Source organism: Leopardus geoffroyi, chromosome D3 (assembly GCF_018350155.1).
Source record: "Leopardus geoffroyi isolate Oge1 chromosome D3, O.geoffroyi_Oge1_pat1.0, whole genome shotgun sequence".
Lineage (NCBI taxonomy): Eukaryota > Metazoa > Chordata > Mammalia > Carnivora > Felidae > Leopardus > Leopardus geoffroyi.
Window position 1 is genome coordinate 40,330,175 of NC_059339.1, and position 25,037 is coordinate 40,355,211.

Below are 25,037 nucleotides of genomic sequence, written 5' to 3' on the forward strand. Positions count from 1 at the left end.
TGTCATTATACATCTGTCGAAACCCAAAGAATGTACCACACCAAGAATGAATTCTCAACTAAACTATGAATTTGGGGTGGTACTGATGTGTCAACATAGGTTCACCACTATAACAAACATACCACTCTGGCAGGGGATGTTGACAAAGGCGGGAGGGGTGGGGCGGGGGGGGAGTCTGGGGGGGGGGGAAGGGGCAGAGGCAGAGGGTATATAAGAAATCATTGTACATTCTGTTCCGTTTTGCTGTGAATCTAAAACTGCTCTAAAAAACAAAGCTTATTAATTAAGAACAAAGGAGTGGTAGACAATAGTGTTAACCTCGGAGGGTTATCCTGGGGTATGTGGTTTAATACATATAAAACTTTTAGAAAAATACCTGATACATAGAAAGTACCATATAAGTGTTTCCTATTCTATTATGTACCCAGGTAGAATCTCTCTGAAGACTGAAGTCTCAAGAAAACAATTTTACCACCTTTCCTTAAAAAATAAGAGAAAATCGTCTCAATTTAAAAATTTTACTTGAAACATTTCTCCTGCAGCCAACTATTCTGTTTTATCAAATAAACACCCTAACACTTGCCCATCTACAGGAATGCTAAATACTATATTATTTGAACATACCTAACAGCAACCCAAAAATTTCAAATGAGTCACTTTCATCATGTTTTGAAAAAGTTGAATATTTAATGGGTTACCGAAGTTTGTAGGATGGTCAGTCTCAGTACACTGAGTGGTTTATTTCAAATTCATCCCCAAAAGGTCTGGCAGCCCCAACCTTCCTGCTTAATTTTTCAAAATATACCCTTCTTCAAAGGTCACTTTATAGTTAACCACTGTAAAGTAAATAAGCATTTAAATTGATGTTAATGATTGTTTTCAACCTCTCTAAAAGAAATCCATTGTCAAACAGGGATTACTTATAAATTCTGTCTCTAATTAGGATTCCTTGTTTGCAATTTTGCCGGTAGAATTCATTTAGATAGGATCTTAAAAAAGCAAAATTGGGCATTAGAGATTACCTAATGACAAGTAAGGGAATTTTTTTCAATTATCTAGTGATAAGGATGAGACTGTTGTTTTCCCGTCGAATGGCCAGTACAATCCATCTCTTCCTTCCCCAAATAGACAGACTGATAAACAACAGTAACCTAACAAAAAAGCTAGAGAAAGAAAATAGAGCCAGAAAAAGAAAGAGATCGTACAAAGAGAGGAAGATTAAAAGGCTTTGTAAGAGGCCAAGCAACTCATTATCACCTTTTGAATCCATCACAATTTAGGAACCAAAACTAACAAAGCAAAATCCGCCTGATTGGTCTCTGAAGGGTTAGACTTTTCAATCCAGGTGTTCTTCACTGCTGCACATTCAAACAAAAGGAGTAAGTTAATAACTCAGTAAAGAGTAAAATGCGCTAAGTAACGCATCTGCTCCGAAAAGAGGAACCTCCATGTCTTGCCGGTGTATTTGCAGACAGCCATGACATCCTCAGAATGCTATCCATAGTAGATGTGCCACATCCACTCTCCAGGGCTACCTCATGGTGGGGACCGTGCGTTGAGGAATGCCGTCTAAAGGTCACTGGTTTAAATGCTGTGGCAGCGCCCAACCAGGGATAACGAATGCATGTGGTTTTGAAACAAGATTGCTTCCCTTAAGCCAACGAAGCAATTTCGCATCTCGGTCAAACATTAGCTGTCTCTCTCCAATTCCCGTTTCCCCAGGCGGGCCAGCGACACCGTCCAATAGGATCCACACCGCATACAGTAGTTGTTGACACGCAGGACCGATCCCAAGCAAAGCCAGCAAATCCTCCCAACACCTCCATTCCACCCGCTGCTCTGGATCCCAGTGTCTCCTAGCATCCTGTTCCCATTCTCTCCCATCCTTTTGACTGCTCCCCAGGAGTTTGCATGAAGTCTTCTTGTCTTTCAAGCTGATAATTAGCACATCCAGTAAACCAATCCTTCCTATTTACTAAGGTGGAAAAGAGAAGAGGCTCCCAGGGATCTCCCTTTTCGTTCCAAGGAACAATTGTGTATTAACCGTGGTTCATACAATACTTCCTTTCTTCTTTCGCCTAAGACTTTCTTACCCCGCTAGTGACTTTTAACACTGTCACGGCGGACACACAAAAAAAGAAGAATATATTTATTTTCATTTTAAAAGCGGTATGTAAATTCACCTGGAGGAAGAAACAGAGCAGCACGCTGACAGTTTATACCTCTCTGACAGGCCTTGGAACGTTGAAAAAACTGTGTATCTGTGTCTGTGTGTGTGTGTGTGTGTGTGTGTGTGTGTGTGTTAAGCCTTATCTATCTTTTCTATAATCATTGTGCGTTATTGAGTCTAATTAATGATAAGTAAGATACTATTTATACATTATGAAAATGTATAAATTACAGGAATGAAATTCCCCATAATTTTCTTCATTAACCATGAATAAAGGGGTGTATTTTTTACCCATACTTTTTACACAAACATTTTGAAAGTTATTAAAATCATTCTATGCATAAAATTTAGTAATATTTTGGGGCTCCTGGCTGGCTCAGTCGGAAGAGCACGCGGGACTCTTGATCTCAGAGTCATGAGTTTGAGCCCAATGTTGGGTGTAGAGATTACTTAAATAAAAAAACTTAAAAATAAAATAAAATTTAGTGATATTTTAAAATCAACTAGGAGTGGCTGACTGGCTCAGTCAGAAGAGCATGGATTCTTGATTTCAGGGTCATGAGTTCAAGCCCTACGTTGGATGTAGAGATTACTAAAAAAATAATAAACTTAAAAATAAAATAAAATAAAATAAAATAAAATGAATTAATGTTATAACAAAAGCTTTCTCATTAACAATTCACAACAAATATTTCTTTTGGTTACACACTATTCAAGAATAGGTATGAATCATAATTTGCTTCCCCTCTCTCGCACTGGTGAATATCTACATTATTTCTAGATTGACTTCTGGTTAAAGATAGTGGAAAAAATACACACATCATCTTTGAGCCCTTCTGAAACTAAATGGCAGTTTAAGGATGTTTTGCTTGTTTGGGCATAAACTGTCCAAAGGATAAAGAGAACGAGGGAAGAGAAAAGAACAGCGATATTTTGGAAGCTGGGAGGCAGACAGAGAGGTGATAACTGACTTTAGCTGACCAGGGAGAGCAGAATCTGAAGCCAGTGACACAGACACCCAAGATACAATTCAACTTAACATTTCAGAACTCACAAAAGGCACAGGGCCTAACAGCACTGGCGCTCAGAAAAGTAGGGATGAAGGACCTAAAAACTGTACCCGCAGAGTCAGGGTGACAGCCTTTCTGGCAAAAGACTTTCTGGCAAAAGACTGGAGGTTTCTCTTCTTCAGAGGCTAAAACAAAGAGTCTCAGGTCTGGAGGACAGCAGCACAGTTGAGGGTACCGCTACTATCCTGAAAATAGGAAGATAAGTGAAAATTTATAAACAATGCTGAGGCACCCTGCCGTAAATCTTATGTTCACACTGCTCCCAGAATCCTGGCGGCCAGTCTGATTCCTTCAAAGCAGAACTATGGAATAATCTATCGTGGGGAAACGGGACAGTCCGAGCCCAAGGACCCAAAGACACATTGACATCAGGCATTTTGCAAGGTGAGAGCCCACTGAGATCACCCTACACTGAGGGTCACAGTGGATACGTCCCTCCCTAAAGCACAGACTTCTCAGGAGGCTTTTACTGTGCCTTTCAAGCATGAGCAGACTGGCTAACAATCAGCAAACTCAGAGCAGAGTCATAAAAAAAGAACCAAAAGCTTTAAGGAACATTCAGAAAATTAGAAAGTTATTTCTGAGAGAAAAGAAGGGAAAGGTGGGCAAGGAATACTTCATGACAGAAGTGAATATTGACATGGTCTCTGACAGAGCAGCTTACCCTCCTGGGCTACGAGGCAGGCGGGGGAAAGGGGCATTGAGGTGGGAAGAGAAAGAAAAGTGCTCTTAGAAATTAAAAATTTAATAGCACAACTGGAAATCCCCAGAGCAGAGTTGGAAGGTAAATTGAAGAGATTTCCAAAAAAAAGCACAAAAGAGGAAAAGCAAAGAAGTAATCAAGGAAACGAGTAGAGTAATTCAACCCAAGAAAGGGGGGAAAGAGAGGCCTCAGGATGATGGAGAAGAGAAGTCTCCAGACAACAGTTATGCAGCAGGTTTAGGGAGTGACTGGGCATGATGGAGCAGGTCAGAAGCTCTGTGAAAGATGAATTCAAGAAGACTTGTAGAATACCTGATGTGTTTGTTCCAATGCGTGCAGAGGAAACTACACATCTGAGGGTATTTTGAGGATTGAGTAAGTGCTAGGTACATAAAAATTAAGCAAACTTTTAAAAAGGAAAAAAAGTGTGCAGGAAGGAGAGTATAATATGGCATAGTGATTTGTTAGGGCTGCTAGAGCAAAGCACCACAGACAGGGTGACTTAAACAGTAGAAATTTATTTCCTCACAGTTTCAAAAGCTACAAGTCCAAGATCAAGGTGTTGATAGGGTTGATAGGGTTTCTTCTGTGGCCCTTGGTTTGTGGATGGCTGTCTTCCCCCTGTGTCTTCAGATGTTTTTCCCTCTGTGTCTGTCTATGTCCCTCTTCTTTTAAAGATATCAATCACGTTGGATTAGGGCCCACTCATATGACTTCATTTTACTTTAATTAACTCTTTAAAGACCCTGTCTCCGAAACCAGTCACATTCTGAGGTACTGGGGGTTAGGACTGTCATACAGGAATTTGCTGGGGGAGAAGCGCACAACTGAGGCCGTAACACACAATCAGCTGTGAATGCTATTTCCTGGTCATAATAATGTAGTCACAAAAAGCGAGTTCTGAAAATTTAATCAAATTTACAATGTAACTATATCAGGAGAATGGAAAAAATAATGAAACAGACCAGAAGTGTGTGTGTGTGTGTGTGTGTGTGTGGGAGAGACAGACAGACAGACAGACAGAAACAGAGACAGGGATGGAGACAGAGACAGAAAGAGAATGAGGAGGAAGAGGGAATGAAGATGAGGTGGGAAAATCTAAAGGTTCACCTTTCCTAAAGACAAAAACTAAATAATAAACAAATAACAATATTTGTTATTTAGAGGTAGTATTTAAAAGTAGCTGCCTGTGGAACAGAAAATCATTGCATCACTGGACCAGGGATTCCCATTTTTCCTAGCCAGCCTTGCAGAACTACTTGATATTTTAAAACTGTGTGCAGGTATAACTTTGATAAAAATCAAAAGTGACTGATCAAAATAGTAAGGTATAGTACTATGATGATTACCTTTGTGCAACAAGTATTTTTGCTACTTCAGATTATTCCTTTTCTGGGTCTAATTTCAAATTTCTGGGTCTAAAGATTTCAAACATTTTTTAATGTTCTTGATGCCCATTTTCAAAGAGCTCCTGAAAAAATCTGCACCACTTTACACTCAGAGGTAGGCACTTGAGGGTGCAAATATCTGACCTCTTCAAATCCCATCATTGTTTTAGTGGCTTTATTGAAATGGACATACAATTAACTGTACATATGAAGTGTATAATTTGTTCAATTTTTGCATATATTTATCATAAGTGTATACATAATGGAACTATCACCACCATCAAAATAGAGAACACATCCATCACCTCCAAAAGTCTCCACTTACCCCTTTATAGTCAGCCCCTCCTGCCCACCCACCTCTCCTCCCCTACCCCTTGCCTTACTTGTTCCCACTTGTTTGCATTTTCTAGAATTTTATTTAAATAAGATAACCTTTTAAAATATTTATTGATATATATGTATGGATCTATTTTTGCATTCTCTGTGCTGTTCCATTGATCTAATTGCCTATCTTCATGCCAATACCACACTGTTTTAACTATTGTAGCTTTATAGTAAGTTTCGCAGTTAGTATATGTCCTCCAACTTCCTTTTTTCAAAGTTTTTTTTTTTTCTTTTTGCCACTCTAGGTCCTTTGCCTTTTTTTTTAAGTTTGTTTATTTATTTATTTTGAGACAGGGAGCACGAGCACAAGTGGGGGAGGGGCAGAGAGTGAGGGAGAGAGAGAATCTCAAGTAGGTTCCTCACTGTCAATGTAGAGCTCAATGAGGGGCTTGAACTCACGAACCATGAGATCATGACCTGAGCTGAAACCAAGAGTCTGACACTTAACCAACTAAGCCACCCAGGTGCCCTGGTCCTTTGCCTTTCCATAATGAGTTTTAGAAAGAGTTTGTCCATTTCTGTTAGACCTACTGGATTTTGATTGAGACTGCACTGACTCTATACATCACTGGAGATTTGACATCTTAACAATCTCTCTTTTTTTCTTTAGCAATATTATGCAATTCACAGTGTAAACATCTTGCACATACTTTGTCAGATTTGTCCATAGATATTTCTTTTTTTTTTCCTGATATTATAAAGGATATTTATTCTTACTTCACTTACCAACTGTCTTTTGTTAGGTCAGACAAATACCATTGATTTTTGTGTGTTGATCTTCTATCCCGTAATGTCACTAAACTCGCCTATTAGTTTTAGTGACTTTTGTAGAGTCTATATACGATTTTCTAGACTATGGTGTTACCTACAAAAAAAAAAAAAGGACAGATTTATTTCTTCTTTTCATCTGGATGCAGTGTGGACACCCTTGCCTTCTTCCTGATCTCCCGTAAAAATATGCAGTCTTTCACCGTTAAATATTATGTGAGCTTTAGGTTTTTGGTAAATGCCTTTTACTGAATTGAGGAAGTTTCTGTCTATTTCTAGTGTGTTGAGAATTGTAATCAGAAATGGATATGGGATTTTGTCAAATGCTTTTTTTTTTTTTTTTATCTAAAGAGATATCTGGGGTGCCTGGGTGGCTCAGTCGGTTAAGCGTCCAACTTTGGCTCCGGTCATGATCTCGCGGTTCGTGAGTTCAAGCCCCGCGTCAGGCTCTGTGCTGACAGCTCGGAGCCTGGAGCCTGTTTCAGATTCTGTGTCTCCCTCTCTCTCTCTGCCCCTCCCCCGTTCATGCTCTCTCTCTGTCTCAAAAATAAATAAACGTTAAAAAAAATTTTTTTTAATAAAAAAAAGATATCACAAGGTTTTTCATTTAAACTATTTAATACGATGAACTGCACTGATTGATTTTTGTTTTAATTATGGTAAAATACATATAAAATAAAATTTACCAGGGTGTCTGCCTGGCTCAGTCAGTTGATCATCCAACTCTTGATTTCAGCTCAGGTCATGACTTCACAGTTTGTGAGTTTGAGACCCCCACCCCCCCATTGGGCTCTGTGCTGACAATGCAGAACCTGCTTGGGATTCTTTCGTTCTCCCTCTCTCTCTGCCCCTCCCCAATCATGCTCTCTCTTGCTCTCTCTCTCTCTCTCTCTAAAAATAAATGAATAAACTTAAAAACCTTTTTTTTAATTACCACCTTGACCATTTTTGCTGTACAATTCAATGGCATTAAGTACATTCACAGTATTGCACAACCACTGCCACTATCTAGTTCCAAAATATTTTCATCACTTTGAACAAAAATCCTATAACCATTAAATAGTCGCTGCCTATTCACCCTTCGAGCCTTTTGAAACTGCTAATCTGTTTTCTGTCTTTATGGATTTGCCTATTCTGGATATTTTTTTTTTCTTAAAGTTTATTTATTTTGGGAGAAAAAGTATGTGTGTGAGCAGGGGAGGGGCAAAGAGAGAGGGAGGGAGACGAGAGAGACAGAGGGCGAGGGAGAGAGAGAGAATCCCAAGCAGGCTCCACACTGTCAGCACAGAGTCCAATGCATGGCTGGAACTCAGAAAATGTGAGATCATGACCTGAGCCAAAACCAAGAGTCAGAAACTTAACTGACTGAGCCAACCAGGCACCCCATATTCTGGATATTTCTTATAAATGGAATCATACAATATGTGGCCTTTTGTTTCAGGTTTGAGGTTCACCCATGTTGTAGCCTGAAACAGTATTTCATTCCCTTTTATGGCTGAATAACCATAATATGGTTATACTACATTATTTATTCATTCATCCATTCATGGACATTTGGGATGTTTTATCTTTTGGCTATTATGAATACAGCTACTACAAACATTCGTGTACAAGTTTTTGTTTGAACATCTGTCTTTAATTCTTTTTGGTATTTACCTAGGAGTACAATTGCTGGGTCATATGCTAATTCTATGTTTAGGATTCCTTTTTGAGGAAGCACCAAATTATATTCCACAGCAACTATACCATTTTACATTCCCACCAACAGTGTATGAGTGTTCCAATTTCTCCATTTTTTTTTTTTGCCAACACCTGTTATTTTCCATTTTTAAAAATTATGACTATCCTAGTAGATATGAAGTGGTATCTCATTGTGGCTTAAATTTGCATTTTCTTAATGACTACTGATGTTGATTATCTTTTCATGTGTTCACTGGCCAGTTGTTTATCTCTTTGGAGATATATCTATTTAAGTCCTTTTCCCATTTTTTTATTTAAAAACATTTTTTAATGTTTATTTATTTTTGAGAGAGAGAGAGAGAGAGAAAGAGAGAGAGAGAGAGAGAACACAAGTGGGGAAGGGGTAGAGAGAGAGGGAGACAGAATCTGAAGCAGGTTCCAAGCTGTCAGCACAGAGCCCTCTGCGGGCTCAAACCCACAAACTGCTGAGATCATGGCCTGAGCTGAAGTCAGTCACTTAACTGACCGAGTCACCCAGGTGCCCAGCTTTTGCCCATTTTTAAAATTAGGTTGTTTGGGGCACCTGGGTGGCTCAGTTGCTTGAGCGTCCATCTTCGGCTCAGGTCATGCATGATCTCTCGATTCACGAGTTCAAACCCCGCATCAGTCTCTGTGCTGACAGCTCAGAGCCTGGAGCCTGCTTCAGATTCTGTGTGTGTCTCTCTCTCTGCCCCTCCTGCATTGACGCTCTCTCTCTCTCTCTCTCAAAATAAACATTAAAAAATATTTTTTTTAAATCTTAAAAAAATTAGGTTACTTGTTTTTATTGTTAAGTAGTGTAAGAGTTCCTTATATATTCTGGATACCAGACCCTCATCAGATATATGACTTACAAATATCTTCTCTTCCTCTTTGGGTTGTCTTTTTACTCTATTGATAGTGCCTTTGAATGCACAAAAGTTTTTAATTTCGATGATGTCCAATTTTTCTCATCACTTGTGTTTTCAATGTCATATTTAAGAAACAATTGCCAAATCCAAAATAATGAAGATTTGCCCCTATGTTTTCCTCAAAGAATTTCAGAGTTTTAACTCTTAAATTCAGGCTTTTGACCTATTTTGAGCAAACTTTTCTATGTGGTGTGAGGTAAGGATCCAATTTCATTATTTTACATGTGGCTATTCAGTTGTCTTTGACTGATTTTTTAATGTTAACCCAACTTTACATTCTGGGATAACCCCAATTTGTCATCATGTATAATCCTTTTTATATGTCATTGGATTTAATTTGCTAATATTTGGTTAAGAATATTTGCATCTGTGTTCATGAGAAATATTGTTCTGTAGTTTTCTTGTATTGTCTTTGCTGTCTTTGGTCTTAGAATAATAATATCCTCATAGAAAGACTTAGGAGGTATTTTTTCCTCCTCAATTTTCTAAAAATGTTTGTGTAAAATTGTTATAATTTTTTTAATTAGATATTTAACTGAGTTAACCAGTGAAACTGCCTGGATGTGGAGTTTGCTTTGTGCAAAAAATTTTTAACTACAAATTCAATTTCTTTAATAGATATAGGGCTATTTACATCATTGATTTCTTCTTACTTGATCCTTGATAGTTTGTCTTTCAAGGAATTTGTCTACTTCATCTGCATTATCCAATTTGTTGGTATAAAGTTGTTCGTGATATTCATTTAATATAATTTTAATAGCTATAGAATCTGTAGTGATGACACCTCTCTCCTTTCTGATACTGGTAATGTGTGTCTTTTCTTTTTTTTCCTCATCAGTCTGGCTAGAAGATTATTAATTTTATCAATTTTTAAAAGAAAAAAGCTTTGACTTTACTGATATTTCTCCATTATTTTTCTGTTTTCTATTTGATTGATTGTTGCTTTTGTCTTTTTCATTTCCTTTATTCTGTTTACCATAGAATCCATTTGCTCTTCTATTTTTTAATTTCTTAAAGTAGCAGAACCTTGAGACCTTCATTTTTTTGTATTATTGATGTCAATGCTATAAATGTCCCCTTAAGTACTGTTTTAACTACATCCCACAAATTCTGATTATTGTATTTTCATTTTCATTCAGTCCAAAATGTTTCCTAATCTCCTTCTTTGTGTTCATAGTCTTTGTGTTATCTAGCTCACAAATATTTTGAGACTTGGTAAATATCATTTAGTTATTGCTTTCTATTTAATTCTATTGTGACCAGACTCTATACTTTATGTCTTGAATCCTTTAAAATTCATTGAGATTTGTGTTGTGGCCCAAAATACTGTCTATCTTGCTAAATAATCTGTGTGTACTTGAAATAAAATGTTATTGTGCTATTTTTAAGTGGAGTATTCTGTAAATGCCAATTAGGTCAGGTTAGTTTTTTAAATTTCTCTATAAATTTCTGATTTTCTGTCTATACATTCTATCAATTATTGAGAAAGAAATGTTGAAACCTCTGACTGTAATTGTGAATTTATCTATTTCTCCTTATTGTTCTATCAATTTTTGCTTCATGTATTTTGAAGATCTCTTATTAGGTACATAAACATTTAGGATTATTATATCTTCTTGATGAATTGGCTCCTTTATCATTAGGAAACATCCCTCTTTCTCCCTGGCAATATTTTTTTGTTATGAAATCTACCTTGTCTGATATTAAGATAGCAATTGAACTTTCTTTTTTTCTTTCTTTCTTTTTTTTTCTTAAGCTCTACACCCAACATGGGATTCAAACTCATGACCCCAAGATCAAGAGTCACATGCTCTACCAACTGAGAATTTTCTTTTCATTAGTGTTAGCATGATGTATCATTTTCATTCTTTCACTTTTAAATTATTCATGTCTTTATAATTAAAGTGGTTTGGGGGGCACCTGGGTGACTCAGTCAATTAAGCGTCCAATTCTTGATTTCGGCTCAGGTCATGATCTCACCATTCGTGAGTTTGAGCCCCATGTTGGGCTCTATGCTGTTAGTGCAAAGCCTGCTTGAGATTCGTTCTCCCTCTCTTTCTGCCCCTCCACTGCTCACTCTCTCCCTCTCTCTCTCTCTCTCAAAAATAAGTAAACTTTTTTTTTAAGAAATTTTTAATGGGACGTGGGTGATTCAGTTAAGTGTCCAACTCTTGATTTCTGCTCAGGTCATGGTCTTACCATTCATGAGTTTAAGCCCCACATTGGGCTCTGCACTGGAGTGTGGAACCTGCTTGCAATCCTCTCTCCTTCTCTCTCCACCCTTCCTTCACTTGTACTCTCTTTTTAAAAAATAAATAAACTTTTTTTAAAAAGTGGTTTTTATGGGCAGCATATAGTTAGGTTTTGCTTTTTAATCAAATCTCACAACCTCTTCCTTTTCATTGGAATACTTAGACCACTTACATTTAATGTAATTGTTGATGTGTTTGGGTTTAATTCTATCAGCTTGTATTTGTTATTTATTATCTCTTCTTTGTCCTATATTTCACTTTTTTCTGCTTTCCATTGGATTGTCTTTTTATGATTCCATTTTATTCCCTTTGTTTTCTTATTAGCTATAACTTTCTATTGTATTTTTTAGGGGTCGCTATAGAGATTATCATGTATATCTTTAATTTATTACAATATACCTTCAATGGAAATTAGATCATTTTGTATAAAAGAATCTTAAAATAATATGTTTCCATTCCTCTACTACCCACAGTAGTGCTATCGTTATCAAACATTTTACTTCTACATGTATTAAAAATCCATAATATATTATTATTTTTGCTTTAAACAGTTATCTTTAACACAATTTAAATAAAAGGGGAAAAAATCCTATTTGTTCACAAAGTTATGATTTCCAGTGTTCTTCATTCCTTTGTGTAGATCCAAATTTCCATCTAGCATCATTTTCCTTACCCTTAAAAGACTTCTTTTAACCTGTCTTATAGTGCATGTGTGCTCATGATGACAACTTACAGCTTGTGTATATCAAGAGTCATTATTTTGTCATTTTAAAAAGATGCTTTTTGAGGGCACCTGGGTGGCTCAGTCAGTTAAGCATCTGACTTCAGCTCAGGTCATTATCTCATGTTTCATGAGTTTGAGCCCCATACCAGGCTCTGTGCTGACAGCTCAGAGCCTGGAGCCTGCTTCAGAGTCTGTGTCTCCCTCTCTCTCTGCCCTTCCCCCACTCACACTCTGCCTCTCTCTCTCAAAAATAAATAAAAATTTTCTAAAAACTTAAAAAGTAAATTAATTAATTAAAAGATGCATTTTGTTTTGTTTTGTTTTTGTTTGTTTGTTTGTTTGTTTTTTCCAAAGAGGGCCAAATATACTCCAGCTGTGGTTAGGTTTCTTACCCCATGCATTCACTGTGGATAAATACTCTATTGAGACCCTGCGAGGATCGCTGGGTTCTCTCTGTGCAGTTCTCTCTTCTGCCACACTCTGCCTTGCAAACTCCCACTGCAAGTCCCCTCCTGGGACTCCCAGCTATGTCTCATCAAGTCAGGGAGACTGCTAGCACCACACAGAGACCCCTCCCTGTGCTGCGGCCTGGACATTTTCTCTGATCAGTCAACACAGGTAATCACTGAACTTGTTTGTTTCCCACATCTCATGATCACTGCTCTTCATTGTCTGACATCAAGTATCTTGAAAACACTTGTTTCATATATTTTTCCTTTTTTTTTTTTTTTTAGTTGTTTCAGATAGAAGAATAAATTCAGTCATTCTTACCCCATCTTGGCCAAAAGCAGAAATCGTCCATATATGTTTTATTTAGCCTAAAGTGGGGTAAGCCCTGTTATTGAGCACTACTCTGGGGCTTGAAAGGTCCTGGAATGTATGGGAATGTACTGAAGCTCTGGGGGAAAAATATTCCAGTCAAGAGATCCAGTCTGAAAGTAACTACCTATCTGTCTTTAAAATGTGGGTGTTGGAGGGAGCGCCTGGGTGGCTCAGTGGATTGAGCGTCTGACTTCAGCTCAGGTCATGATCTCACAATTTGTGGGTTTAAGCTCCATGCTGGGCTCTGTGCTGACAGCTCAGAGCCTGGAGCTTGCTTCAGAGTCTGTGTCTCCCTTTCTCTCTCTGTCCCTCCCCCGCTTGTGCTCTCTCTCTTGCTCTCAAAAATAAATAAATACTTAAAAAGTAAAATAAATAAACTGTGGGAGTTGAATATAATTAACATCAATAACCTCTTTTTATGTGTAAGTTCTCAGATTCAACATTCCAGCAGTGTTTCCTCAAATTTAGAGTAGCATCATACATAGATGGAGACTCTTTGTTGAGGTCTAGGTTTAATCTCCTAGATCTTGCCTTCCTGCTTATCGTCATATTTCCCAGGTAGCTGTGTTGCCGTCATAATCTCTAGTTCAGAAATAAGAGAAGTGTGGGTAAGTGTGTGATACAGGTTCTGGCTACCTGCCCCTGTTGCAACCCAGCTACCTTTTATGGGGGTAAATATTTATGATATATCTTGGAACAATTATAAAGCGATCATCTTTGGTCTCTAAAACTGAAAATGTTAAGGAGCGGTAGAGGCTTTGATATTATATACTCTTATTTATTAACAGTGTCAAATTGACAAATTGACATCTGTCTTTAGTGCACAGAGAGAAGCTCCTGGTCTCACAGCACTTTTCTGGAAAGAAAATTCCAAACTGTTATTTTTCTGGTGTGTATATATTTAAATTCTTTTTAAGATTTTATTTTTAAGTAATCTCCATGCCGAATGTGGGGCTCGAACTTACAACCCCAAGATCAAGAGTCACATGCTTCACTGACTGAGCCAACCAGGTGCCCCTTAATATCTTTATCTGTGTCTTTGTAAACTACTTCTTAACTGGCTGGGATCTGTATCTAGAAATCATCCAAGTGAGAGTCAGTGTTATTGCAAGGGCTATTTGTCTTCAGTATCCAGGGGATTAAAGGAGAAAGCTTTTCCTAGAATAAGTGGGTAGGAAATCACTTTGTGACCTCTTTCCTTCCCTCATCAACTCCCCATGGCTGCCTGCCATTCCTTTATTAAATCGATGAAGTTGGGTAACAGTGAATGTCTTGAGCAGGATCTGTGTGTCTGGAGGTGCATGTATGCAAAGGGAAAGCCAAGATCTTTCCATTTATACTTCATTTATGGTATGGGAATGGGAGCAGATGGATACTTGGATGATTTGCATAAAGTCTCTTGTCTTTCTTATCTCCATTTGGTGGAACCATCTCCTTCTCTCCTAGTATACCTTTTGTACATTATGAAATAATACTCAGACCCCCGGGGACACATTTAATGCTAAGGGGAAAAAATGCGTCGAAATGTGGTCGTGAATGACACCTGCCATTTCGGCAGGTCGGTGAATGCACAGATAGGGTCATAGGCGTTGAAGGAAATTGCCTTCAAGCTATTATGAAAGCTGATCCCCATTTCTCAAAACAAATGTCTCTGTGAATAGGAATAATTCGAGCCTTGTTTTTTCACCAAAATTACCTCTATTTCCAAAATATTCTAAGTTTTAAAAATTTTCCTTGCTTCACACATTAAAGCTCATGGCTTCATAACTGGATGTAACAAGCATGTGCAAAGGTAGTGTTGTTTTCTCTTTCAGCATAAAGTCAACGACTATAAAAGATGCTTTTGACTGTAAATGACTTAAATACATAAACAGTGGGGTTTGTAGTGAGTTGTGACTTTTCAACTAAGCAGGATTTTTTTTATAGTTTATTTAATTATCTTGAGAGAGAGAGTGCGCATGATTACAGGAGGGACAGAGAGAGAGGGAAAGAGAGAGAATCCCAAGCAGGCTCTGAACTATCAGCACAGAGCCCAAGGCAGAACTCAACTCACAAACCATGAGATCATGACCTGAGCTGAAGTCAGATGCTTTAACAACTGAGCCACCCAGGTGCCCCTCAACTAAGCAAGATGTTAAAACAAGAAGCCAACATTGAGACATCTTCTGACACCCAGTTTGGGACCACAAACTTAGACTGTTGGCGGTCAAAGACAGCCCTCCTTTGCCAACCTGGAAGCTTGGACCAATTCCCACTGTTCACAGCTTCTTTGGAGTACTACATAGCCTAGGACCCACCCTTGATATTACATTTGGCAAATCACTTCTTTTCCTTGCCAAGTTAACAATACCATGACTTAGCCAAATAGCACTTACAATACACCAGAGTTTGAAAGGTGTGGCATTCATGCATTTCAAATTTTAAAAGCCTGACTCTTGGCATAATTCCTGATAAGCCTCATACGTTTTCTCCTCCATTCCTTCCTTCCTTCCTTTTTTCTTCTCTCTCCCCCACCTCCATCTTTCTCCCTCCCTCTTTCCTTCCTCCCTTCCTTCCCTTCTTCTTTCTGTCTTCTCTCTCTCCCTCTCTTTGTTTTTCTTTCTTCCTTTTCACATGTTTTTACAGATAATGTAGTTTGCAAAAGAAAAATGATCCTCCAACTCACAAGCCTATGGCCTCCGTTTGACACCAAAATAAGACAGTAAGACGAATAATGAGTGAGACCTCTCAGGCTTTTGTTAGTTACCTGGGGTCAACAGTCAAGGAGTGACCTACTGCTCTGGTTGCTGGGGCGCAGTCAGTTCGAGGATGTTTTGTTGAGACTCCTAACCAAGGTTCCTATAGTGACAGCCCATCAAGGATACTAGCACCTGCCCAGCTGGTACTGAAAGGGGGCTGGCAACATGCCAGGCCCTCTCAGAAGCTAGCTGATGATCACAAGCCCACTGTCAATACTGTCCGTTTCTTCCCTTTCTTTAATTGGTAAATGCATTACAAAAGAGGGAGTTTTTACGTAGAAAACTTACTCTGTTTTCCTTTGCTGAAAGAGATCTTCAGGTAAAAGAATGGACATAATGGATTTTGAATAATGAATGGATGCTTGTTTTGAGGTAGTTTTATTTTTTTAATGAATTTTTAAAGATATTTATTTTTTTTTTATTAATGCTTATTTATCTTTGAGAGAGAGACAGAGCAGGGGAGGGGCAGAGTGAGAGGGAGGCACAGAATCCAAAGCAGGCTCCAGGCTCCGAGCTGTCAGCACAGAGTCTGATACAGGGCTTGAACTCTTGAACCATGAGATCATGATCTGAGCCACAGTCAGATGCTTAACCAACTGAGCCTATCCAGGTGCCCCTTGAGGTAGCTTTAAAATCTGTCAATAAGACAGTGCTAACCATCTCAAACGGGGAGCAGGAGGGTCCCTTCCCACTGAATCCGCGACAGGGTTGTATTCCGCCTAGGTTCCTCCATGAGCTGTTCTAACTGGGAAGCTGATCTGATGAGAGAGAATCTCTTTTTTAGCAGGTTTTAATTCTTGATCTCAATCTCCTCTCACCCCCACACCTTTCTTTTGATCTATCTTTTATATAAGGAGACGTCTTGGGTTTTTACATCAGTTAAAGGGTGCCATTTCACAAAATACCCAGATGGTTGCACTTTTGAAGAGTAGCATTTTCAGATCCCACATCTATTCAGCCTTGACAGCAGGCTTAGTGAAGAATGTCTAAAGCCTCCCACAAAGAAAGAACAAACAGCACAGAACTAGTGTTTCTCCCTTTGAAACTAGAGTTAGCCCTGGAAAGCAACCATTATGTGAATGAGAGGGATGAAGAAGATAACCAGAGGCTAGAGGATTCAGTAACAGAATGACTGAGTTCGTCTCCTCCAGATAAGTTTATGGCTTGGGTCTCACACAGTTGAACACCTTGCAAGTCCTAAAGACACTGACTGTGCTTAGGTTTTGTTTTGGTTTGTTTGTTTGTTTTGCTCGTGACTTAACTTTATTTAAATGCAGTCCCATCATGTACCATCTTTGTATTGATTTCTATGTGCAGAAAAGTCACTGTGAGGGGATGGGCAGCAGAAAATCCTCCTATTACACGTATAAATGTGTTTCAGGGAAAGTGCACAAAGTAACAGCAGAGTGAATGTGACCAAGTGACTTTCCCCTTGCTGTCCCAAACAGACAGGGTATTGTGTCCCATACTGGTTGATCCAGTCTTTGGTTTCATGGTTTCCTGCTCCTTAGGTCAGAATATTGGCCGGTCCTTTACAGAAGTTGTCATGATTACACATTGTGCCTTCAGGGCATGAAGTACTAAGAAGCTTTACGACTGGCATTGTAGGTTTGGAAATGGCAAGCCCCTGGGGTCAGCTTATGGGTTTATACCACCTCTCAGCAACCGATCTCTTCTTTTTTTTTTTTTTTTTTTTTTAATGTTTATTTATTTATTTTTGAAAGGGATAGACAGAGAGCAAGCAGAGGAGGGGCAGAGAGAGAAAAGAGAGAATCCCAAGCAGGTTCCACGCTGTCAGTGCAGAGCCCAACTCGGGCTCAGACCCACAAACCGCAAGATCCTGACCTGAGTGGAAAGAGCGTTGGACGCTCAAACCAGTGAGCCACTGTGTTTTTAAAAACACAGAAATTCACCCATCGACTCCTTTTGTGTTCCTATCAAAATTCGAAAACAGCCATAACAACTTCATTGTGCTCTTCCCTCAGAAGGAACTTTGCACTTGAAAGACATGAAACGTTTTGCAGAGCAGAACATTCTTTGAAAGCTCTGGGTGGAAGAAAGCACTTGCTTAAGGAACTTAATTGAGAGAAACAGGGCAGCCGGGACAGGGCTGCCTGAGTTCAAAGGCACCGCTTTTAATCCCAAACCTTTTTAATTTTCCTTAACTTTTATTTCTTTCTGGGTGACTAAACTGCAAACTTCTACTCATCTACTGCCAAGTAATTTTTCTTAAGAAGGTGGATACTTTACAGGATTCAGAGCCAGGAGCCCTCTATCAGGAATGCTGGTGGTATGGTTTTGTGTAGGTAAAAACAGAGGCACAGGAGAGGTCACTCTGTTTTGTGTGTGGGACAGACTCTGTCTCTGGCAAGTTTGCTGCGATTGGGAAAAAAATAAGGCACTTCTTTAAGTCTGGAAAATGCAGTGCCTCTGGCAATACATGATCTTGGAGAGTGAAGCCCAGTGTTCTCATAGTTGAGATTTGGTGTTAGTAGAACAGCCAGACTGCAAGTTGACTTGCAATGTCAACTGTTGCTAGGAGAGGCATCCAATTCACACACCTGCGTCTGCAAAGAAAGCTGAGCTTCAGGAGATGACATTTAACATTCAGGGGGATGAATAAGAAGAATGCAGAAAAGGCCGACTGCAGCCAAGACGTAAGTGGCTATTGGAAGAATCACGTGAGCAAAACTGTTCTTCCTTTCGCTCCAGTACAAGACATCTGTACCATGGCTTTCAGACTTTCACACTATGTGATTCTTTTTTTGGCCCATTTGAGAGTTAAGGATCTTATCAAATGACCAGCTAAAATACCTTCAACAGAAGTAATTTCCTGAAAACAGCAAACAATGAGATGGGCCAGCTTTTTTTTGACTGGTCTACCTTCATAAAACGAGTGGCCAGAATCACACCATATTTGATTACGCTGATCATCCTAACAACTAACACAGATCAATAGTGCAGCCACCTTTTTTTCTAAAGCTTTATTTTCTAGGGGAAAACAATGGATTTGTTGTGATGCAAAACAGTATGGTAGATCCTCAAAAAATTAAAAATAGAATTACTGTATGATACAGTAATTTCTCTTCTGGGTTTATATGCAAAACAATGGAAAACTCAGTCTCAAAGAGATATTTGTACACTCATGTCCAAAGAAGCATTATTCAAAATAGCCAAAAGGTGGAAGCAACCCAAGTGTCCATCTACAAATGAATGGATAAACAAAATGTGGTATATACAGAAAACGGAGTATCATTCAGCCTTAAAAAGGAAGGAAATTCTGACATATGTTATAGCATGGAAGAAGCTTAAAGACATTTTGCTACATGAGGGGTGTCTGTGGCTCAGTCAGTTTAGCGTCCAAATGTTGGTTTAGGCTCAGGTCATGATCTCACAGTTTGTGATTTCGAGCCCCACCTCAGGCTCTATGCTGACAGCTGCCTGGAATTCTCTCTCTCCCCCTCTCTCCCTCCCTTCCCCCCCTCTCTCTCTATCAAAACTAAACTGTAAAAAAAGGCATCATGCTAGGTGAAATAATCCAGTCCTAAAAGGACAAATACAGTATGGTTCCACTTATAGGAGACAGCTAGAGAAGTCAAATTCCATAGAGACAGAAAGTAGAATGGTGGTTGACATAGGCTGGGAGGAAGGGGCCGAGGGGAGCTGTTTATGGGTACAGTCTCAACTGAGAAAGCTGAAAACATTCTGGAGACGCATGATGGTAATGGTTGTACAACAATGTGAATGTACTTAATGCCACTGGACCACACACTTAAAAATGGTTTAAGTAGTAAATTTTATGTTATGCATATTTTTTCACAATAAAAAGTAAATAAAAATATTAGATCAAGAGGTCACCGTAATAAAAGAGTACTGGGGCACCTGAGTGGCTCAATTGGTTAAGCATCTGACTTCCGCTCAGGTCATGATCTCACAGTTTCTGAGTTCGAGCTCACATTAGGCTCTTTGCTGTCAGTGTCTGAACCCTCTTGGATCCTCTGTCTCCCTCTCTCTGCCCCTCCCCTGCTCTCTCTCTCTCAAAAATAAACAAACAATAAAAAAAAAAAAGTACAGAGTAGGCAACAGGCACATGATGCTGTCTTCAGTAGACTTATATTCTCTGCCATTGTTGCCTGCCTGCTCTACGAGCTAATGAAGTTTTTTGTAAGTGTTTTAAATTACTTCAGGCCCACACCTCCCCTTGCCCCTTGTCTGAGAAAGAATTCACTGGTCCTCTGTTCTTCTCCACCCCTCCCACCTTCCATATGCCCTCACCTTCATTGTCAGGGTCAACTAGAGATGTCAGAGCCATCTGGTTGAAAAACACCGATTACATGAATATCCTTATAAAATGCTCAGACTGAATCTGCGAACACGTTGTCTTGTATCCTCTTGGTACAAGGACTGTGGGAAGGGAAATTAAAGGTGCAGAGGAGAATGGTACCAGAGAACTCTAGAACTGTGAGCTGATTTTGCCCCAAAGGCTTTGTGTCAAATGGTAATAATGACCTTTCGATCAAGAGACAGGTGAATGAATCCTCACCAGGGGAAGGAGTTTTAATTTTAAGAGGAACCTAATGACATTTTGGTTTGCTTTCAGAAAGTCTTACTTCGTAAACGCTGTCCCTAGAAAAAAATGTGGTTATGCAGGATTCACAATAGGTTTGGACCAGGTTGGGTTGCTTTTGTTTCCTGGATTTTTAAGCAAATTATGCAGAATTCTTTCCTTACCCCTCAGCAACCTGAATATCAGAATTCGAGCCATCCCAGCTTTGTGGAGGAAGTTGGACTCTGGACATTTTGCTGGCTTTCACAGCTACACACATTGCTTCTAACATTTCTCTAGAGATGCTTTAATATTGTATTGAACAAAAATGAGAGAGCCATGATACGTATATAAGAGCTATCGCAACCGATATGCTTGTGTCAAGGGCCTACACCCCCCCCCCCCACCCCAGACTGAGAGGGTAGGATCCCCTGCTGCCATACCCATGAAGAAAAGTAGAAATGCTCTCGCTTCGAGAAATAGCCTTGAACTCAATCTTCCTTTCTCCATTCCTCCAAGCTTCCGCAGGTTCACTCGATCCAACAGCGTGACGACAGCCGTACAGGCCGACCTGGACTTCCACGATAATCTGGAAAACTCTCTGGAGTCTATAGAGGACAATTCGTGCCCCGGCCCAATGGCCAGACAGTTCTCCCGGGACGCGAGCACCTCCACCGTCAGCATCCAGGGCTCAGGAAACCACTACCACGCCTGCGCAGCCGACGACGACTTCGATGCGGATTTTGACCCTTCGATTCTGCCTCCCCCGGATCCCTGGATTGACTCGATCACCGAAGACCCCCTGGAGGCCGTCCAAAGGTCGGTGTGCCACCGGGACGGCCACTGGTTTCTGAAGCTCCTCCAAGCAGAGCGGGACCGCATGGAAGGGTGGTGCCAGCAGATGGAGCGAGAAGAGCGGGAAAACAACCTGCCGGAAGACAGTAAGTAACGCCCGCTGCGCACTCCGCACTTCCGGCGCTCGCGCGCGGGCTGAGCGGCGTCTTTAGGCTTGGCGCTCCCTTCCTTACCGGTTCAGGTGTCCGGCCCTGCTGCTCCGCACCCCGCCGCCGGACTGCGTGGGACCGCTGGGCCATTCCGGCTGAGCGTCCAGATGCCCCGCGCTGCAAGATAAAAAGAAACCGGCTGGGCGGGTGTAACACCTTCGCTAGCTCCAGCCCCATGCCCTCTAGCTCTAGATCTCTTCGCTGAAAAGTACCAAGCTCAACGTGGGGGGGGGGGGGGGGGGGGGGGCAGCTCGAGTTCCTACAACTGCTCCTCTTTCCCAAGAGGATCCTGAAATGGGTGCTGATTCTTAAGGGATTAACAGTAATTCTGACGAGTGTCCAGGGTCACCGGTGCAGGTGCACTGGGCATTTATAATCTCACAGTTTTATTACTTTCCGTAACGTGCGATATGAAAACAAGGCCGATAATGCATAGGCCAGTAGGAACCAGGCTTATTCAGATTCATAAGCCCGTTTAGCACGCACTTTCGTTGGTTTTAGGAAGGCAAACCCTCAGCCACTAAGTTAACACAAATTTCAACGTAACGGGTTAAAGTAAATGATGAATAAATAAATGATGGGGGCCGTGCACACTGTTATTCTCAAACTTGGCTTTTTAACACAATAATTCCTATTAACAAATGACAACAAGGGGCGCCTGACTGGCTGAGTCCATAGAGCATGGGACTGTTGATCTCAGTGTCTTGAATCCAAGCCCCTCATTGGGCATAGAGCTTACGTTACACACACACACACACACACACACACACACACACACACACAATTGACAACAAAATGACCAGGTTACCTCAATTCTGAGGCATGTTTTCCACATTTTTAACAACTCTGAAATTGAGATATAGTTTATAATCAGCGTGTATTTCAGTGTTGTGTGTTTATTTTCTTCTGAAAAACAATTATCAAATGAATGGTGGATCCTCCAACTGATGATATTTTTGAATCAAAGAAATTTAGGCATTTAGGGGTAAGCATTTAAGCCTATCTTCATTTTTGCGTGGGAACTACCTAGAAGAGTATTGTTATGATGTGACTTTTTAGACCTATTTTTTAAATCATTTAACTTTTTCTCATAAAAAATATAAAACATGCACAAAAGTAGAGAGTTTAGTACAATGTACCTATCACCCAACACCACTGGCCAGCCTCACTTTCTTATCTTCCCCCATTAGTCATTTTTGCTGGATTATCTTAAAGTCCAAAGCATTGTGGCACATTACTATGTACCCACTGATAAGGATTTTTTTTACATAATCATACATTATCATCCCTAATCACAATATCAATAATTTCTTTATAATTAGACCTCGAGCCTATGTCTAATTGTGGTAAATAGACTTACTAAATGAACCAAACTAATTGTGCCACGAGGCAGTGAGTTTTCCATCAAGGAAGTATTTTTTATGAAAACTGAGTCTGGAAAAGAATAATTAGCAGACTGTGGGATTTCCTCCCTGTGTCTTGCTCTCAGCTCTTCTCTGCACTCATTCCTCTTGCCTGAACGGTATCAACTGGCTGACTAGCTTATTTGTTGCCTTGATGAGCAGGTTAGAAAACCCGTAAGTAGGTTTCTGAAACGTTCCTCATGTTATAAGTGCAAACAACTTAGCAGTGGAAGAGTAATCTCCTTGACAGTTGCCCCTAACCGTTGATGTCACTCCAGGCTCACCTGAATGTTGATCCACAAGCAGAATTAGCTTTTTGCCCTGGTGACAGGAGAGGGAGGCACCACCCAGCAGCAATGGATGGGGTGGGTTTCAGTAAGGAAGTCTTAGCAGTAACATCTTCCTCCCTTCTTTTCCCTTGGTGGCTATACCCAGAGTTGATTCGATTTTCCTAGGAAAAATGCTGGTGTCTAAGGAGCAACAGCCTCTGATGTATTTATTGCTCAACAGAACAAGCTATTTTTCAGATTTCGGTGCATTCACCTCATTAGTTCAGGACTCATTCTAGCTTCCTGGCTGACTTCCTATAGGACCCAGGAAAGTCACTCATGTGTTTTCTTCCCATCTAAGACCAGATCTACTTCTCTCAACCCAGCTTTATAGTGATGCACAAGGACAGTCATGGTATAACGATTTAGGAAAATCTTCTGCAACACTAAAGGAGCCCTGACAACAAGTTACCACGTTTTGATACAAACACATGTATTTGAAAGGTGACAATCTTGTCAGAAAACCAGGTTCTCATTGTGTGTTCAGGATCAGAGAGAAGCATTTTGTATTTTGAAATGTGCACTCTTGGAAAAGTCCCAAAGTAATGAACATGAAGGAGCAACCCATTTATTCACTGTTACAGAATTTTACTTCACATGTTACTTAAAGCACTGATTTATAAATAGAACTTAGCAAATCCATTCCATAGGAAGGTATTTTGCTATAATGAGATTTCTTCTAAAGAATAAAAACTGCTGTCTTTGTCCCTGAAGATCCACCATTAATAAGCTATACTCCTTATGGACATTTTCTTCGCAGTAGAGATACATTTTATCAAATCTCCACTTTATTTTGCAAGGTTGCTGCCTAGGGGGAGGTGTGAGGGTCATGGCTGCAGAACAGACAAAGATAACTAGGGGTGGGAGTATTTCTTGGTACTTTGTTTTAAAAGTACTCAGCTGGATAAATTAGTCTTAGATGGCAAGTATGCGTGAAACCTGCTTCACTGGGGAGTTGGTCTTCCTTCCTCGTTTGAAACATATGTTAATATCAGAAACCCCTTCTCTAATTAAAAATAGTTACACTCAGCAGCAATAAATATAACGGAACAGTGGAGGTGACGGTCTGAGTTCTGTCTGCTCAGCGTCCACTGTCCCTTGGACCAAGGTCCCTGACAACCCCCGATCTCAAAAAAATCCTAGGATTTCTAGAATACAGTTTGAAAGCCAATGGTCTGTAGTGAAGAGTCCAAATTATTAGTTTTTTTAATATAACTTTATAACTTTAGATCAAACAACTAACACAAAGTTTAGATGAAAATGCCTTTATGCATGCTTTTGTAAATGTACAAAACTGATTCAAATCCATAACATCTATTCATATAAGCCCATCTCGCCTACAAAATATGGCTCTCCCTTCAAGTCTCAGCTTGGGCCTCACCTTCTGGAAGTCTTTGCGGAATGCCTCCCCTCAGGCTGAGTTGGGTGTGTCTCCCTCGTGATTCCATAATAGCCTGTATATCTGTCTATCAGTTCTTTCCAACATTATTTTACAGTAGTCTATGTGTCTCTCTCCTCCACTGAAAAATGAGCTCTCTGAGGACAGAAATTATTCTTATCTCATTCATCTTTATAGACACTGCCCTTCTGATGGTTCCTGGTACATAGGAGGGGATCAGTGAATATGTATTTGAGTCTGGGAAATATTTTGGAAATTCTGTGTTACAAAAGTATTTTACCTTGCAAAATGTTTTTTCTTCAGTAGTTACAGAATTTTCAATGAGTAATTAGAAGTCGTTGTTGCCAAAAGTAGGAAGGGGGCGGGGGGGGGGATCCTTGGTGAGATAAAGAGCCCTGCCGATCAGAACAACGGTTTGGCAGAGGGAGAGGAACACCTGGCATAGAAATGGTAGAACCCGGGGTGCCTGGGTGGCTCAGTCAGTTGAGCGTCCGACTTCAACTCAGGTCACCATCTCACAGTCCGTGAGTTCGAGCCCCGCGTCAAGCTCTGGGCTGATGGCTTGGAGCCTGGAGCCTGCTTCCGATTCTGTGTCTCCCTCTCTCTCCGCCCCTCCCCCGTTTATGCTCGATCTCTCTCTGTCTCAAAAATAAATAAACGTTAAAAAAAACAAAAAAAAAGAAAGAAATGGTAGACACCATTCTGTG

At 40.0% G+C, this 25,037-nt stretch overlaps 1 protein-coding gene across 12 annotated transcripts in view; it reads left to right on the forward strand.

The window, feature by feature from the left end:
• DLGAP1 (DLG associated protein 1) overlaps positions 1 to 25,037 on the forward strand; it is a 902,804-nt gene that overhangs the window by 852,211 nt on the left and 25,556 nt on the right. For 7 of the 12 annotated variants that reach the window (XM_045459780.1, XM_045459784.1, XM_045459782.1 and 4 more), the window contains one exon: positions 20,715 to 21,136. In XM_045459780.1, the coding sequence (XP_045315736.1) occupies positions 20,715 to 21,136 (422 nt within the window). Of the gene's footprint in view, positions 1 to 13,731; positions 13,801 to 20,714; positions 21,137 to 25,037 lie in introns of all 12 variants that reach the window. The other 5 variants (XM_045459777.1, XM_045459781.1, XM_045459779.1 and 2 more) reach the window with 1 other exon arrangement.